Source organism: Entelurus aequoreus, linkage group LG18, assembly GCF_033978785.1.
Source record: "Entelurus aequoreus isolate RoL-2023_Sb linkage group LG18, RoL_Eaeq_v1.1, whole genome shotgun sequence".
Classification (NCBI taxonomy): Eukaryota; Metazoa; Chordata; class Actinopteri; order Syngnathiformes; family Syngnathidae; genus Entelurus; species Entelurus aequoreus.
Window position 1 is genome coordinate 36,732,950 of NC_084748.1, and position 15,065 is coordinate 36,748,014.

The 15,065-nt window shown below is 42.6% G+C and overlaps 1 protein-coding gene across 1 annotated transcript in view; it reads left to right on the top strand.

Moving 5' to 3' along the window:
* mxd4 (MAX dimerization protein 4) overlaps positions 1-15,065 on the top strand; it is a 72,602-nt gene that overhangs the window by 4,887 nt on the left and 52,650 nt on the right. Inside the window, exon 3 of the mRNA XM_062026174.1 lies at positions 12,532-12,561. Within this exon, the coding sequence (XP_061882158.1) occupies positions 12,532-12,561 (30 nt within the window). The remainder of the gene's footprint in view (positions 1-12,531; positions 12,562-15,065) is intronic.

Consider the following 15,065-nt stretch of genomic DNA (forward strand, 5'->3'; position numbering starts at 1 on the left):
TCACTGTTTCACTTTGAGGTGCATAGTTTTGTACAGTTGGATCAACTGGCATTGCATTACTCTCTATGCTCTTCCACATTCCTCTGGTATTGTCTGACAGCATAACACAATCGTGTGTGCGTGTATGAGTGAGGGGTGTGCATGGCGATGTTGCAGGTGGGTGTGGCGGCTAAAACAGACACCTACAGTACACACTTGTGACAAACTCCAGCCCACTCAGCTTCTTGCACCAGACCTGCTTTTCCCTCCCTTGTTTTTTTTCTCTAACTGTCAACGTATCACGACGGAGTGAGGAATTTCCCAAAAATTGCCACACTCAAAAGAGTGTTGCTGTTTCTTTAACAAGTAAGTCCTTAGTTGATAAGGTGCAATTATTTGTTTTGTACAAAATGGCAATTCTATGTAAATCTTTAATACAGTCTACCTAAAGTAACAGACTAATGGAAAAACAAGTTGCCTCTATATTGAAGCTATTATACACACACACACACACACGCATATATATAATATACAGTATATATATATTATATATATGGATCCCTTCCCCATCATCAACAATGCTAATCAAGTAGACTTTGTGAAAGCCAACAATGATTTTTGGGGGGAAATTATGATCTAGAACCTTATATTTTTGAGCCCGAACACAAAGAGGATGAGCAATAAGTTTCAGAAGTTGAGCGCTAAACGGATGCAGATTTATTGAAACACTATACTAGCGTCAGCAACATTGATAGGTGCTAAACATAAAAATTAACCATAATAAAGCAAAATTAAATAAACCCTTACTGTACGTTTTCCACTCTCGCTGGGATGCCGACCGACGGGACGCTGAGGTAATCCTGTTTCGATGAAGAATCAATCACAATCCTCAAGAAAGACTGTGTCTTTTTCAGCGTCTCGGGGGATGTCAACGACGACCATTCTCTCGGTCCAAGGCCACCTGTATCTACTACCAGATGAGAGATGCATGAATTGTAATCTAGAATGAACTTTTACCAAGTTTGAGCCGAAGCAGAAGCAACCGTGTGTGTCAACAATAGCAGCGTAAGCTAGCATTAGCTCACTGCTATGAATGCGCTGCTAAAAAAGTCTGTCTGCGTTGGTGATTATAATAACAATATCACTCATATTTGGTTCATTTTCTGGTCAGGACATGTGAATCGAGTATTGTTGTCGCTTTCTGCATGTTTTTTTGAGAGTATAATGAGCGCGATAGAGGACTCTCCATCTGTTGACTCAATTATTAGCTAATTATTTACAATTTTGAATGCATTAGAAAAGCCAAGTATAAGTGTGCTTGTCTTACATTAGGACTGTGAGTCACATTTCTTACCAATGTTTGCGAATTTCAAGTATGACTGATCTGATGACATGGTCAGAGTGCTGAAGCGTTCGTCCAGCGACGTCATCCGACCCCGAATCTACGGAAATTACCAAAGATGTTCGGAGTGGAATTTTCAAAATGGACGACTGAATTTGTGCCATTTTGTGATGTTTAGACGGTATTTTCACATACTTTGCAGATTGTAAACACAATTGGATATGCTTTAAAGCAGTGGTCCCCAACCACCGGTCGGGAGACCGGTACCGGTCCGTGACGCATTTGCTACCGGGCCGCACAGAGACATTAAATCATTTATAACCGACCGCATTTTCCCCTACTTAACTCCCACCAGACACACCAATAAGCTTGTTCATAGATGTATTATAAAACTCCTGATAGAATGTAGCCGTTTACTATATTTGTTACAGTCCGTGGCAGGTTGATGACCTAAGATCAGGGCAGATCAGGAACTAAGTGACCATAGTAGTTAATGGAGAAGTGCTAAATTGTTGCATATAATAATTGTGCTGAAGGAAGAAAATACACATCTCCTTTGGCCTAGTTTTTATTTTTATTTTTATTTTTATTTTTATTTTTATTTTTATTTTTATTTTTATTTTTATTTTTATTTTTATTTTTATTTATTTTTATTTTTTTCATAAATAAATACAATTATGTGTGCTTACAGACTGTATCCCTGCAGACTGTATTGATCTATATTAATATATAATGTATATATTGTGTTTTTTATGTTGATTTAATAAAAAAAAAAAAAAAAAAATTATTGTGCGGCCCGGTACCGGACAGCGGCCCGGTGGTTGGGGACCACTGTACTAGAGCATACTTGCCAACCTTGAGACCTCTGAATTCGGGAGATGGGGGGGTTGGGGGGGTTTGAGGTGGGCGGGGTTGGGGACGGGGTTTGGTGGTAGCGGGGGTGTATATTGTAGCAACCCGGAAGAGTTAGTGCTGCAAGGGGTTCTGGGTATTTGTTCTGTTGTGTTTATGTTGTGTTACGTTGCCGATGTTCTCCCGAAATGTGTTTGTCATTCTTGTTTGGTGTTGGTTCACAGTGTGGCACATATTTGTAACAGTGTTAAAGTTGTTTATAAGATCCACCCTCAGTGTGACCTGTATGGCTGTTGATCAAGTATGCCTTGCATTCACTTATATGTGTGTAAAAGCCGCATATACTATGTGAATGGGTCGGCACGCTGTTTGTGTGGAGGAAAAGCGGATGTGACGACAGGTTGTAGAGGACGCTAAAGGCAGTGCCTTTAAGGCACGCCCCCAATATTGTTGTTTGGGTGGAAATCGGGAGAAATTTGGGAGAATGGTTGCCCCGGGAGATTTTCAGGAGGGGCACTGAAATTCGGGAGTCTCCCGGGAAAATCGGGAGGGTTGGCAAGTATGTCCTACGTCCGTGTTTTACCGGATATGCACCACTCCGTACAGCAGCGTTTTAAAAAGTTATTAATTTTACGTTTTGAAATCAATACCGATAATTTCCGATATTACATTTTAAAGCATTTATCTCTAAAAAAAAAGCTAACATTAGTGTATCTTCGTGTGAAATATTGCACAAAATATGAATACATAACTTTTAGAATGGAAATAGAAAATCCTCAGAAATCTATTGGAACTAATGGCAAGTATTTCTAGCTTTCTTATATATCCATGCTCTTGTCCTTGAATGTGATCGATCACCTATAACCCATCAGATACTAAAGCCAAAAAAAGCCTACCACTTGCAAAAATGAGTAAAAAACAGAAGTCTAAGGAGAGTTTTTTTTGCAAAAGGAAAAGGCCAGGGGCTTCCACTAATTCAATGTTATGGTGAGTTTTTTCATGTATTCATTTTGTCATGCACTTATTTGCTATATTTGTCTGCCACACATGGAAGGCCGGTCCGTGAAAATAATGCCTACATTAAACCGGTCCCTGGTGCAAAAAGGTTGGGGACCCCTGCTTTAAAGGATACAATGAAACACAATTAAGCATAACATGTTTTTCCACTCTTCTGGTACTTTAAATAGTGTTAAGTCCAGGAGTACGTCACAACCAACACAACAATGGTGGACCACAGAGCTATAGCGCTTCTGCAGCAAATATACTACACTCCTACTGCGTGCTGCAAAATGGTTTTACTTACAAAAGCTCTATGCACATATCATATTTGATGTATGATATCATATGTACTGTCAGTGAGCACTATTGCCGTCTAGTGGCCCCATTGTTGCTCGTTTTTGCAGGCCTGTGCTAACAGGGGTCGCCATGACAACCATTGCCTCCACTTTTTATAAGCACTTTTTACTTTGTCACTGTCACGTAAAATGGTTTTACACAGACAGCACATTTTCTATACCGCCAGTCGCATCCCGTGGTGCCCACTCAGATGCCTTGCAGTCGCCGACACAGCTGTGGAAACCGCTGCTTCGCCAGCACAAGGGCTCCCAACCCGGCCCGCAAAATATGAAAGGGCTTGTTGTGCGTCTGCCGCCCACTCACGCCCCCGCCGCTTCACACTTTTGTCGTCCCTGTTTTTGTTTTTATTGTTGTGGTATCCATGACGGCCTCGTCGACAACACGGCCCGATGTTCCCCGTCCCTGCATATCGTAACCGGGGTGGGCGGTGGGGGATGCTCGCTCCTCAGAATAGCCCACAGGCTGTGGAATTCTGCAGCAATGGAGGCCTCCAGACGTCTGAGTGTGTGGGTGGGGGGGGTGTTATCCACACTGCTGCTCGGTCAGCGTGTGGGCAATAACAGCAGTGAGTGCATGTTGCTTGTTTGTATGTGGAAGGCACGGTGTTAGGCACCTCCCGGTTTGCCCTCACTTAAATACTAACGACCTGCAATCACTCACTTGTGTGCCACGTATGTCAATCAGAATGACCTACGACCTGGTCTCTGCGTACTACAATGCGGCCACAGTATTTAAAGGTAGAAAACGAATAGTATCTTTACCAATCTTCAATCCCGGGCATTACAAATTAGGAACGTTTAAAGGATGAAAGAATGTGAGTTATTCTAAAACAGTACTCTCTAGGGCAGGGGTCACCAACGCGGTGCCCGCGGGCACCAGGTAGCCCGTAAGGACCAGATGAGTCGCCCGCTGGCCTGTTCTAAAAATAGCTCAAATAGCAGCACTTACCAGTGAGCTGCCTCTATTTTTTAAATTTTATTTATTTACTAGCAAGCTGGTCTCGCTTTGCCCGACATTTTTAATTCTAAGAGAGACAAAACTCAAATAGAATTTGAAAATCCAAGAAAATATTTTAAAGACTTGGTCTTCACTTGTTTAAATAAATTAATTACATTTTTTACTTTGCTTCTTATAACTTTCAGAAAGACAATTTTAGAGAAAAAATACAACCTTAAAAATGATTTTAGGATTTTTAAACACATATACCTTTTTACCTTTTAAATTCCTTCCTCCTCTTTCCTGACAATTTAAATCAATGTTCAAGTAATTTTTTTTTTTTTTATTGTAAAGAATAATAAATACATTTTAATTTAATTCTTCATTTTAGCTTCTGTTTTTTGGACAAAGAATATTTGTGAAATATTTCTTCAAACTTATTATGATTAAAATTCAAAAAAAATATTCTGGCAAATCTAGAAAATCTGTAAAATCAAATTTAAATCTTATTTCAAAGTCTTTTGAATTTCTTTAAAAAAATTTGTTCTGGAAAATCTAGAAGAAATAATGATTTGTCTTTGTTAGAAATATAGCTTGGTCCAATTTTTTATATATTCTAACAAAGTGCAGATTGGATTTTAACCTATTTAAAACATGTCATCAAAATTCTAAAATTAATCTTAATCAGGAAAAATTACTAATGATGTTCCACAAATTCTTTTTTGAATTTTTTCAAAAAGATTCGAATTAGCTAGTTTTTTCTCTTCTTTTTTAAAGAGTCGAAATTGAAGATAAACTATGTTTCAAAATTTAATTGTCATTTTTTTCGTGTTTTCTCCTCTTTTAAACCGTTCAATTAAGTGTAAATATCATCAATTATTAATAATAACATAGAGTTAAAGGTAAATTGAGCAAATTGGCTATTTCTGGCAATTTATTTTAAGTGTGTATCAAACTGGTAGCCCTTCGCATTAATCAGTACCCAAGAAGTAGCTCTTGGTTTCAAAAAGTTTGGTGACCCCTGCTAAGGGATGGAACCATGTCTTTATGGACCTTGCTTTGTGAACTGGTGCACAGTCATGTTGGAAAAGAAAGGGGCCCGCTCCAAACTGTTCCCACAAGGTTGGGAGCATGGAATTGTCCAAAATGTTTTGGTATCCTGGACCATTCAAAGTTTCTTTCACTGGAACTAAGGGGCCAAGCCCAACTCCTGAAAAACAACCCCGCACCATAATTCCTCCTCCACCAAACTCTTCCATTTTCTTATAATAAAGCCGACAGTTGACTTTGGAATGTTTAGGAGCAAGGACATTTCACGACTGGATTTGTTGCACAGGTGGCATCCTATGACAGTTTTACGCTGGAAATCACTGAGCTCCTGAGAGCGGCCCATTCTTTCACAAATGTTTGTAGAAACAGTCTCCATGCCTAAGTGCTTGATTGTATACACCTGTGGTGATTAGGACACCTGATTCTCATCATTTGTATGGGTGGCCAAATATATATATGCAAAATACGATAAGGGTATCGCAACTGGCTCACCTTTACAGGTACTCGCCCCTGCACCATCTGTGAGCCTGTGGCCTCGCTCTCTTCATCTCTCCTTCCATCAAGGCACCGGCGGGACTCTGCATGGCAGGGACGTCCTCCTCCCTGAGCCAAAACTAAGCTTGACCGCATACCTCAACTGGACATGAGTTGGTTGGCATCAGCAGATTCTCAAATGGGCACCCCCCGTCATCAACGTTTCGTCGAATTAAGCCCATGACGCTTCGGAGGGGCTCGACGGCAGATCCAGCGTCCTGGATCTACCCCCGCTGAATGCCACCCAACTCTATGTCCCTAGTCCTTCAGTAGGTCAGCTCTGCCACCGCACCTTTCTTTGTAACCAAATCCAGCGTGATGCTTCCTCTGCCCTTTTAGTGGTGTTGGCTACCAGCCGCTTCCTAGCCAGCCCCTCGATCCCTAGCAGTCCGAGTGCTCTCCAGAGCGACCGCCCCGCAAAGCCTCTACAGCCCACCTCCACCGGTAGGTTCCAGGCCTTCCATCCATTGTGCTGGCTCTCGAGGATGAGGGTTTGGTACTTCTTGAGCTTGCGTTCGTACGCCTCCTCCATCCTCTCTTCCCAAGGTACTGTCAGCTCAATAAGCACCACCTGTTTGGTTCCTCTAGACCACAGAACAATATCAGGTCTCAGGGTAGTGTGGGCTATCTCCTCTGGGAATTTGAGCTGCTTCTTCAGGTCGGCCTGCATCTCCCAGTCGTTTGCTGTGGCCAGGACTCCTATGTTCCTCCCTCCTGCTGCTGCGCTTTCACCTGCCCTGACGAAGTGGATGAAGCGTGGCCCATTAGAGAGCTGCCTTGTCCTCTTCCTGGCCTGCTCAACACCTTCTGCCAGCTGAGCAAGGATCTGGTCATGACGCCACCGGAACTTGCCATCTGCTAAGCTTGAGTGACAAGAGGAGAGGACATGCTCCAGGTTAGCTATCTTCCCGCAGAGTGTGCAGCTGGGGCTCTCTACCATTCCCCAAGTATGGAGGTTTGATGGGGTGGGCAGGACATCATATGTAGAACACAGCAGGAACTTGATCCGGTGGCCTTCCATGCTCCAGATGTCCTGCCAGGTTAGAGATCTGTCTTTTACACTCTCCCATCTAGTCCAGCTGCCCTGTTTTTTCATGGCTACTGCCTTGACATACCGGCTTTCCTCCTCAGCCTTTCGGACCTCCCTCTGCACCAAGCCTCGCCGCTCCTTTGGGTCAGCTTTGTTCCATCTTGTTCTGGATGAGCAACCCAGACCAAGTCTTCCCTGGGCTACTGATCCCACAATGTCCGCGTGATGCAGTCGATCCTCCGCCTCCCTCAGTGCTTTGCTGGCTAACCACTTTCTGCCTGACCTGACGACAATGCCTGCCTGCCGTACTCGCTCGTCTTTGCTGTCTCGTAGCATCATGGCCTGGCGTGTTTTTGTCACCTTGTACTCCTCCACCACTGATGTTATTGGCAGCTGTAGCTTGCTTCCTGTGCTGTACAGTCCAATTGAACAGAAGCTTCTTGGGACACCCAGCCATCTCCTCAAGTAGGTGTTCAACTTTTTCTCCAGACTCTCAACTGTGGATACAGGTACCTCATACACCTGGAGTGGCCAGAGCAGACGGGGGAGAACCCCATGTTGGTAACCCCAGGCCTTATACTTGCCCGGGAGGCCGCTCTTTTCGAGGGATGTCATCCAGGCTTCTGCTTGGCTAAGCATTTCTCTCACACTCAGCCGGTCATTGAGGTCTGCCCTATACCACTTCCCCAAGCACTTCACAGGTTTCTCTTGGACAGTTGGGATGATGTTCTCCCTGATCTTGAAGCGAAACTGGTCCTGAACACGCCCTTTCTTCAGAACTAGGCTTCTGGACTTTGCCGGTTTGAACTCCATCCTTGCCCAATTGGTGAGCTCAATCAGGTCCTCCAAAATCCATCTTCCTTCTGGCACTGATCTTGCTGTGATGGTAAGGTCGTCCATGAACACTCTAATGGGCAGCATCTGGATTCCGCTTGCAAGGACTGCGCCTCGACCTAACTTCTCTGCCGACTTGACAAGAAGGTTCATGGCTGCAGAAAATAAAATCACTGAAATTGTGCAGCCAGTGACAATGCCCACTTCGAGTCTCTGCCAGTTGGTGGTGAATTCTCCGCAGGTGAATCGCATGTTGAACCCGTCAAAGTACTGACACAAGAGTTTCTGGAATCGCTCTGGTATGTGGTAGGTCTTCAAAGTCAGCTCCACTAACTTGTGGGGTATCGTTCCATAGGCATTTGTTAGATCAAGCCACAAGACTGCTAGGTCTCCGTGGTTCCTCTTTGCATCCTCAATGATCTTGGAGATTACGCTGGTGTGTTCGAGACAGCCAGATACCCCTGGAATGCCACCTTTTGGAACTGAAGTATCCATGTAGCCATTATCCAACATGAAGGTGGTTAACCTCTTCGCCAGAATCCCCAGGAAGAGCTTAGCTTCCACATTAAGGAGGGAGATGGTACGGAATTGCTTAATCCCTGAAGAGTTTTCTTCCTTAGGGATGAAGCACCCCTCAGCCACCAGCCATTCATCAGCAAGGAAGTTCTTCCTCCACGCCACCGTCAGTAGCTTCCAGAGTCGTTTCCTGAGCCTTTCGCAATGCTTGTAAACATTGTACGAGATGCCGTTCGGCCCTGGGGCTGATTTTCCTCTTGCCTTCTTGAGGAAGCTGTTGACTTCTTGCCAGCTTGGTTCCTCCGCCTTAAAAGGAATAGTTGGTTCAGCTGGTTTAATGAGCCTCTCCATCTCCTCCAAAGTGTCCTCCCTCCTGGGATCGCTGTGGACCTGCCGAAGGTGCTCCTCCACCTCTTCCTTTGTTGCTTTCAACTCTCCTGATCTTTTGTCACCCAGGAGTTTCGACAGGTAGTTGAATGGGTTCTTTGTGAAGGCCACCCTTTCCTTCAACCGCCGCTTCCTGTTCCTGCGGTGACACTCAGCTCGTCGCAAGATCTTAATGCGCTCCCTCAGGCCGTTTCGCAATTCTGTGAGAGCTGGTTTCTCATCTGCTGTTGCTTCATGAAAGGCCTTCTTAAGCCTACGCAGATCTCCTCTAAGGATTGCTATCTCCTTCAGGCGTCTGTTTTCCTTGGGCTGGATGTTTACTCTGCCTTTTTGTTCTTTCTTTCCGAAGCGATCAGCGCCAATACTCCAGATTATCGAGGACATGGCCTTGAGCTTCTTTCCCACGTCTCCTGCGATCGCCGCTTCCAGCACCTGGTCGACATCACGGTCAAACATATCCCATTCTTTCCTTTCAGCTGCAGTTGGCCAGTTCACTCGTTCTTTCCGAACGCCTCCAGCACAAGTGTTCTGGCCATGCCGTCTGGCATCCTGAGTGACTTCCCTCTCACTGTGGTGCCTTACTGCCTCCGTCACACCAGCGATGCTACTCCTGCCCCCATCTCCATCATGTGCCTGGAGATTCTGGGGACTGTGGTTTGTGTCCTGCCCCAGCCTCTCCTCCGTCTCACCAGGTTTCCCTGTGCGTTGCACATTACTTTCAGGTTGCATCTTGTGCATCTTGGTTTGGTGTATCTTGAGACCTTTCTCATTTTTACATATCTTCCCACATCTGCAGACCCGGGATAAATCGCTTAGCTGTTCCGTAGTCGATTGTCCGTCATTGATGGTCATAACATTGGTCTGGCCTGTGGGTCGATCATCCTCCCCCGCTCTCGCCCGACCCCGGGGGTATCTTTTAATATACCTTTCCATAGCGATTGGTTTTGGGTTCCTCCTCACGGAGGGTGTGCTTTGGCCTAGTCTTTCCCAGATGTCAGCAGTCTTTCCTCGCTGTCACCGTTCTTTCTCGGTTGCCAACTTGTCTTTCCAAGTGGTCACTGGGTCTACCAGACAGGTGGCATCCTATGACAGTTTCACGCTGGAAATCACTGAGCTCCTGAGAGCGGCCCATTCTTTCACAAATGTTTGTAGAAACAGTCTCCATGCCTAAGTGCTTGATTGTATACACTTGTGGTGATTAGGACACCTGATTCTCATCATTTGTATGGGTGGCCAAATACTTTTGGCAATATAGTGTATCTCGAAAGTATACATATAAAGACATTCATTTTTGAGTGAGGTTCAGTGAAATTGAAGTGAATGACAACCATACTGTAAACAGTCAGTGGCACTTTTATTAACCCAGTTAGTCAAGATGAGTATTAACAGCACAGAAAATAAACTGTTTAAGTAGCACAGAATTACCTAACATAAATGAAATAGAAAATATTCTTTCTACGTAAAATAAATAACATAGCTATGCAAATAATACATTTTTGGCAGCATTTCTCGTGCAAAATATGCCCGGCTTGCCAACTTCAGAACAGTTTTGATTTGGGCTTACATGGTAAACAACTCAAATGAATGTTTTATCCAGACGCATACATTTGTCCAAATGTGGCCAAGAAGACGCACTGTGGGTTTCCTGGACGTGGTCTACGTCGCTAAAATAAAAATAAAAAGAAGAGAATCCCTCTGCCATCTTCCACTGTTTTTTTTAATATATAAATCGCTCTTCTCTCCTACGACTCTCTCGTCGTCATTTGGGATGTCTGTTGTGATTTCCCTTCCTGGTTCGATGACCCGCCCTATCTTGCCTCTGATTGGCCTGATCTCAACCAATTGTGACTCATCATAATAAACGACCAACCAATCATGGATTTTTTCTTTTTAACGTGAAATAAATTATATCGATATTACGATATTTTCTTAATTCATATCTTGTTTAAAAATATATTGCTATACGATATATTTTTAAACAAGATATGAATTAAGAAAATATCTTACAAACTCGATATATTGCCCAGCCCTATATCCCATTATTCAATGCAGAAATATCTTCTAAAATAAAACTTAAAAATGGCTCCTAAAGCTCTCTGACCCTTGAATTAAATGCAAAACAGCTTACATTTATTGATACAATACATCATTGGACACTTTTGCTCAGTATTTCAAGTCAAAGCATATTAATGTAACGCTACAATCCCTGGCTTTGGGGGTTGTGTCAATCTGCTAACATTAGCATTACCAAGGTGGTTTTCCGTGCTTTTCATTTGGCTTTTGGACAAGTAGTCATAACATTTTGGAAAAACCCCCAAAAACTATCACCTGACATGGAGAAGTCATTTGAGAATAAGATATGAATTTCGTATTTTTTTTCCCCGCATATCTGTGTTTGAAGTGTCCGCTTTGAGTCTGCGTCCCTAAACGCGATTTCCCACAGACAAACGTTCCATTTCCTCACAATAAAATTTCAGTCATATTATTTCAATTTCTGCGACTTTTCCCATTTAACAGCATATTCCTTTTTTTTTTATTGGCATCAGCCATTCCGTCAACACGGAAATCATAGGGCCCTAATCTCCAAACGGATTGATAACGCACTAGGAGTGTGAATCTCTGGGCACCTAATGATCCGATCCGATTCCGATTCTTGGAGTGCCGATTTCATTCAGAATTGATTCTTGATTCAACAAGATTCTCGATTTAAACCGATTTTCGCAATGTATGATTCGGTATATTATTATAATTAACTTTTTTTTTAAACAGGTTTCCTGTTAGAAAAGCTCCTTCTGGTTGCATGAAAATGGCCTTAAAAATGTTTTTTTTTTTCTGTTTAAAGGATTCTACGGTGTATCTCGTGCGCACGAGAAACTTTTTATAAAGTTATAAAAAAAAAAAATGTATAATTTAAAATTATTAAAATTATAATTTTTTAAATGTATTTATTTTTTTTAGACATGTATCTCGTGCGAACGAGAAACTATCTCGTGCGCACGAGAAACTTTCTCGTGTGCACGAGATAGTTTCTCGTTCGCACGAGATACATGTCTAAAAAAAAAAAAAAAAAAAATTATAAATGTTTTTTTTTTTTTTATAACTTTATAAAAAATTTCTCGTGCGCACGAGATACATGTCTAAAAAAAAATTTAAAAAACAAAAAATTATAAAACAAAAAATTTCCCCCATGTCCCTTTAGGGGCTCCGTAGGATTCTGATTAAAAAATAAATTGTAAAAAAAATAAGTTTGTAATTTTTTTTTTAATCGATTTTTGAATTTTTTTTTACGAATTTAGAATTGGGATGAATTAGAATCGGGATTCGAACTTGAATCGATTTTTTTGTGCACACAAAAAAGAAAAAAATATTATCTCCAAACTGTGTCAGGTCATCCCAACGGTTTGTATTTTTTTAAATAAATGGTTCCTTCCGTAGTACTTTGTGTGCAGAGGTTACAAACATGTGAAATAGTTTAGTAGTTGGCATACAGATAGATGACTTTCATATAGCTGGCATGGGTCTGAGTCCCGTTCAGTCAGCCGTTGATAATCGCCCCTGGGATTGACAGGTAGCCTGTACAAGTCGGGTCTACTTTTGGGATAGGCTCTAGCCCTCAGCAGGATAAAGCACAATAGAAGATGGATGGATGGACCGCGGCAGATAGTTGCATGTTCGTCTTTTGCTCATTCCTGTCTTTTTGTCTGTTGCCTTTCAGATCGTCGCACAACGAGCTGGAGAAACACAGGTAAGGCTGCATTTCTGGTTTTCATATTTGCAGTTGTGAGTTCCTAACATACTCCAGTAGAGGACCTGTCTACAGGTAGACGTCAGCGGTCATCTTCAAAGGGCTGTAGATTAAATCGCTTGCATTTTCGTGTCTGGAAAAAAAAAAAAAGATAAGCTCTCAAAGAGAGGCAGCCATGCTGATCAGATTCGTCTCCGTTTCACTTCCTTATATGGAAAGTAAGGGAATCCTGTCTGCAATGTGTTAATTTGGCTCACAATAAAGTTGGGAGTCGTTTTTTTTTAAATTGAGATGCCCACAGATGGGACACGCACCTGGCCATTTCCCTCTTTTCCCAGCATGACATCACTCTAAGTTGGTGTTTATTTCTTAAATGTGTTGAGGTCATCCCTGCTTGTTAAAGTCGAGTGCTTTTGATTACACTAATATCTCTTTTTACTGCATAACACCTGAAATATATTATACTCCACAGCCACTACTTTGCTGCGGAGGTCAATATTCCTTCTGCCTTCGGTCTCCTCCTGAATAATTTGTTGTCTCCTAACAGTGGCCAACAGTTTCTTATCGGTGTACTGTTTTGAAGTAAAAAAAAAAACATTTAACTACAACAAATCAAAACCGTTCTACGAGTAAAATTGTACTCGATATATAATGGTTCCTCGTTTATTGCGGCTAATTGGTTCTATGCCTGACTGTGGTAAATACATTTCCGCAAAGTATACTTATTATTGATAAATCGATTAATTACTGGAGCATAAAAAACTGTTTGCAACCTTCTAAATATGTCTTTTAACATAATTAGAGTCTTCTAAACATGAAATCAATCAATCAATCAATGTTTATTTATATAGCCCTAAATAACAAGTGTCTCAAAGGGCTGCACAAGCCACAACGACATCCTCGGTTCAGAGCCCACATAAGGGCAAGGAAAAACTCACAACCCAGTGGGATGTCAATGTGAATGACTATGAGAAACCTAGGAGAGGACCGCAGATGTGGGTGACCCCCCCCCCCCCCCCCCCTCTAGGGGAGACCGAATGCAATGGACGTCGAGTGGGTCTAGCATAATATTGTGAAAGTCCAGTCCATAGTGGATCTAACATAATAGTGATAGTCCAGTCCATAGTGGATCTAACATAATAGTGATAGTCCAGTCCATAGTGGATCTAACATAACAGTGAGAGTCCAGTCCATAGTGGGGCCAGCAGGAGACCATCCCGAGCGGAGACGGGTCAGCAGCACAGAGATGTCCCCAACCGATGCATAGGGTCCCGACTCTGGGATAATAAATAAATAACACCCATATAGTCACCTATACACTCCTTTCACCAAATGTAGAGTGTGTTCTACTATAGATTACAGTACTCACAGGTAGCCTGGAGGATACCCCAAGCGTCATTGTAATGGTTGTCACCCGGCCACTACATGGAAATAATTTGTCACATCTTGGGTAATTCCTCCAAGTTAGAACTGGTTTCCAATGTGCTGAAACCAACGGCATTAGTTGTTCCGTCAAAAGTTGGTCAACTTGACAGTCGCAGGGACGACCATTGTCCGTGTTGTTAGCATTCCGTGTTGTTAGCCTTGTGTGTCCCACATGGTTCACGCCAAAGACTCACCGATGTCGTGATGTCGAAGATGAAGTGCATCAACATACAGTCATTCATCTCCACTTAGCTTTGCTCGCACAGCTACTGATAGCAGTCTTGTTAGCATTAAGTAGTGGAGATGTGTTATTGATGAGGCAGGAGTGCGTCAAAAAGTTGTTCTGCCAAAAGTTGGTGAACTGGATTGCGGCGGTGAAGATACAGTAGCGGCGAGACTAGCCTTAGCGTTGTTGTTAGCTTTGTTCAGCCTAACCGCGGGAACGGAAGTGCCACTTGGTGAATATCTTTATCGATCGCCACAACATTACAGCAGAAAATAAAACAAATACTGCACTATAATATAGAGATGTCTGATAATGGATTTTTTTGCCGATATCCGATATTCCGAGATTGTCCAACTCTTAATTACCGATTCCGATATCAACCGATACCGATAAATACAGTCGTGGAATTAACACATTATTATGCCTAATTTTGTTGTGATGCCCCGCTGGATGCATTAAACAATGTAACAAGGTTTTCCAAAATAAATCAACTCAAGTTATGGAAAGAAATGCCAACATGGCACTGCCATATTTATTATTGAAGTCACAAAGTGCATTATTTTTTTTTAACATGCCTCATAACAGCAGCTTGGAATTTGGGACTTGCTCTCCCTGAGAGAGCATGAGGAGGTTGAGGTGGGCGGGGTTGAGGTTAAGGGTAGCGGAGGGTATATATTGTAGCGTCCCGGAAGAGTTAGTGCTGCAAGGGGTTCTGTGTATTTGTTCTGTTGTGTTTATGTTGTGTGACGGTGCGGATGTTCTCCCGAAATGTGTTTGTCATTCTTGTTTGGTATGGGTTCACAGTGTGGCGCATATTTGTAACAGTGTTAAAGTTGTTTATACGGCTACCCTC